At 56.4% G+C, this 1,605-nt stretch overlaps 1 protein-coding gene across 1 annotated transcript in view; it reads right to left on the bottom strand.

Moving 5' to 3' along the window:
• LOC104465765 (embryonic polyadenylate-binding protein-like) overlaps positions 1-836 on the bottom strand; it is a 10,678-nt gene extending 9,842 nt beyond the window's left edge. The window contains exon 1 of the mRNA XM_010078944.1: positions 644-836. Within this exon, the coding sequence (XP_010077246.1) occupies positions 644-836 (193 nt within the window). The remainder of the gene's footprint in view (positions 1-643) is intronic.
• Positions 837-1,605: the final 769 nt, after the last annotated feature.

Here is a 1,605-nt window from a genome sequence, read left to right as displayed (position 1 = left end):
CAGGGAAGCGTGGCGCCGTGTCTCCCCTCCAGCCACACCTCTCCTTCCTTTTTAAGTCTTCTTTTCCTCTCCAAAACATGTCTGACTCCCACGGGATCATTCCTTTCACTGGAAGCTCCAGTTTGGCAGATGCCCAATTCATTTACCCAACAAGGTTTTTAGTCTCCAGGGCAACTAACCCAACACCTTCCGCTCCAGCGTGAAACGCCCGTTGGGTACCACGCCACGCAGCGCTGCATCCCTGCCACCCCTGCCAGGAGAGGGGCCTCGCTTCAGACTGCAAACCAGCAGGAAGCTGGCTGCCCCGGGGAAGGGCAGAAGGGACTTTGGCGCCCTTCTCCATCAGATTACGGAGGGAGGAAACTCTTCCAAGTCACCTTCCTCCGCCCTGCAAGCCCAAAGCCCAGCTGCCACATCCTCTCCCAGTCCCTAAGAAGAGATGGGAGTGGGAAGGGTCACCATCTGAGGGCAGATTGGGATTAGTTACAACCAAACCTCAATGGCAGCAGAATATTGCCAAGCCCTAACAGCTGAGATATCCGCTCAAACAACCGCTCCCCCCTTTTTCACCCCCTGCCCGCCCTTGCAGACTCCAAGCCCCCGTTGTGGGGCAGCTCCTCGGGGCTGGGTTCCAGGAGCTCACCATCCACAGGCTGCTGGAAGTTTATGTAGGCGTAGCCCAGCGATCGGCGCGTGGCCACGTCCCGGCAGACTCGGATGGACATGATGGGCCCAGCAGGCGAGAACTTCTCGTAGAGCATGGCTTCGGTCACATCTGGGTGCAGGTCCCCCACGTAGAGAGAGGCTAACGGATAGCCAGGGCCACTGGCATTCATGGTTGATCGCAAAACTCAGCTGCAGAGGAAGACAGACCGGAGGCAGCAGAGTGTGGATTTCTGATCACGTGCAGCAACCAGACACACGCTGAGGCTGGCCTCACCGCAGCAGTGTGAGCCGTGCCCTTCCCACCAGCAGTGGTAGGACTGGAAATTCCCCAGGGGTGCTGCAGTTCCCACATTTTTCAGGGACATTTCAGTATTGGCATAAAAGCCAAGCTGGGGTGATCCCCACAAAGCTGGGGAGCAGCCAGAGGGACACAACACACCACACACACTGATCTGTTCCTTTCAACACTCAAAAACCACGACAAATAAAGTGGAGTTTCATTCCTCAGAAGGTAAGCAGCCCTTCTCCAGCAACCACTTCCATTGTAATTCCTCCTCAACAGCTCCCTGCAGCCATGGGCTCAGCCAGGGTGAACCCAAGGAGGGGTACGGGTTTGCTGCGATGCACAGTGCGGCACACGAGCAGCCCTGCAGCCCCCATCAGCCAGTGCTCCCAGCATCCCTCTCCATCTCTGTCCAGGCAAACACAGGTTCCTAGCCAGCCCTTCCCAGGGAAATAAGCCTCAGCTTGCTGACGAGGCCTCAGAGCAGGAAAGCTGATGCTCAGTCCCCCACTGTTTTCAGCTGAGGATAAAGTTGTGTGTGAAGATGCCAGTCACTCCTTCAGACCCTCAAGGCACTGTCTGGGAAAACAGAAACGCAGCTCCTGCCCTAAATGCTTATAAACCCAGCTTTGGGGCTCTTACCTTAAAGCTCAAAA

Source organism: Pterocles gutturalis, unplaced genomic scaffold (genome assembly GCF_000699245.1).
Source record: "Pterocles gutturalis isolate BGI_N339 unplaced genomic scaffold, ASM69924v1 scaffold24933, whole genome shotgun sequence".
NCBI classification, from domain to species: Eukaryota; Metazoa; Chordata; class Aves; order Pterocliformes; family Pteroclidae; genus Pterocles; species Pterocles gutturalis.
The sequence above is the reverse complement of the archived record's forward strand: the minus strand, read 5'-3'. Positions and strand labels throughout refer to the sequence as shown.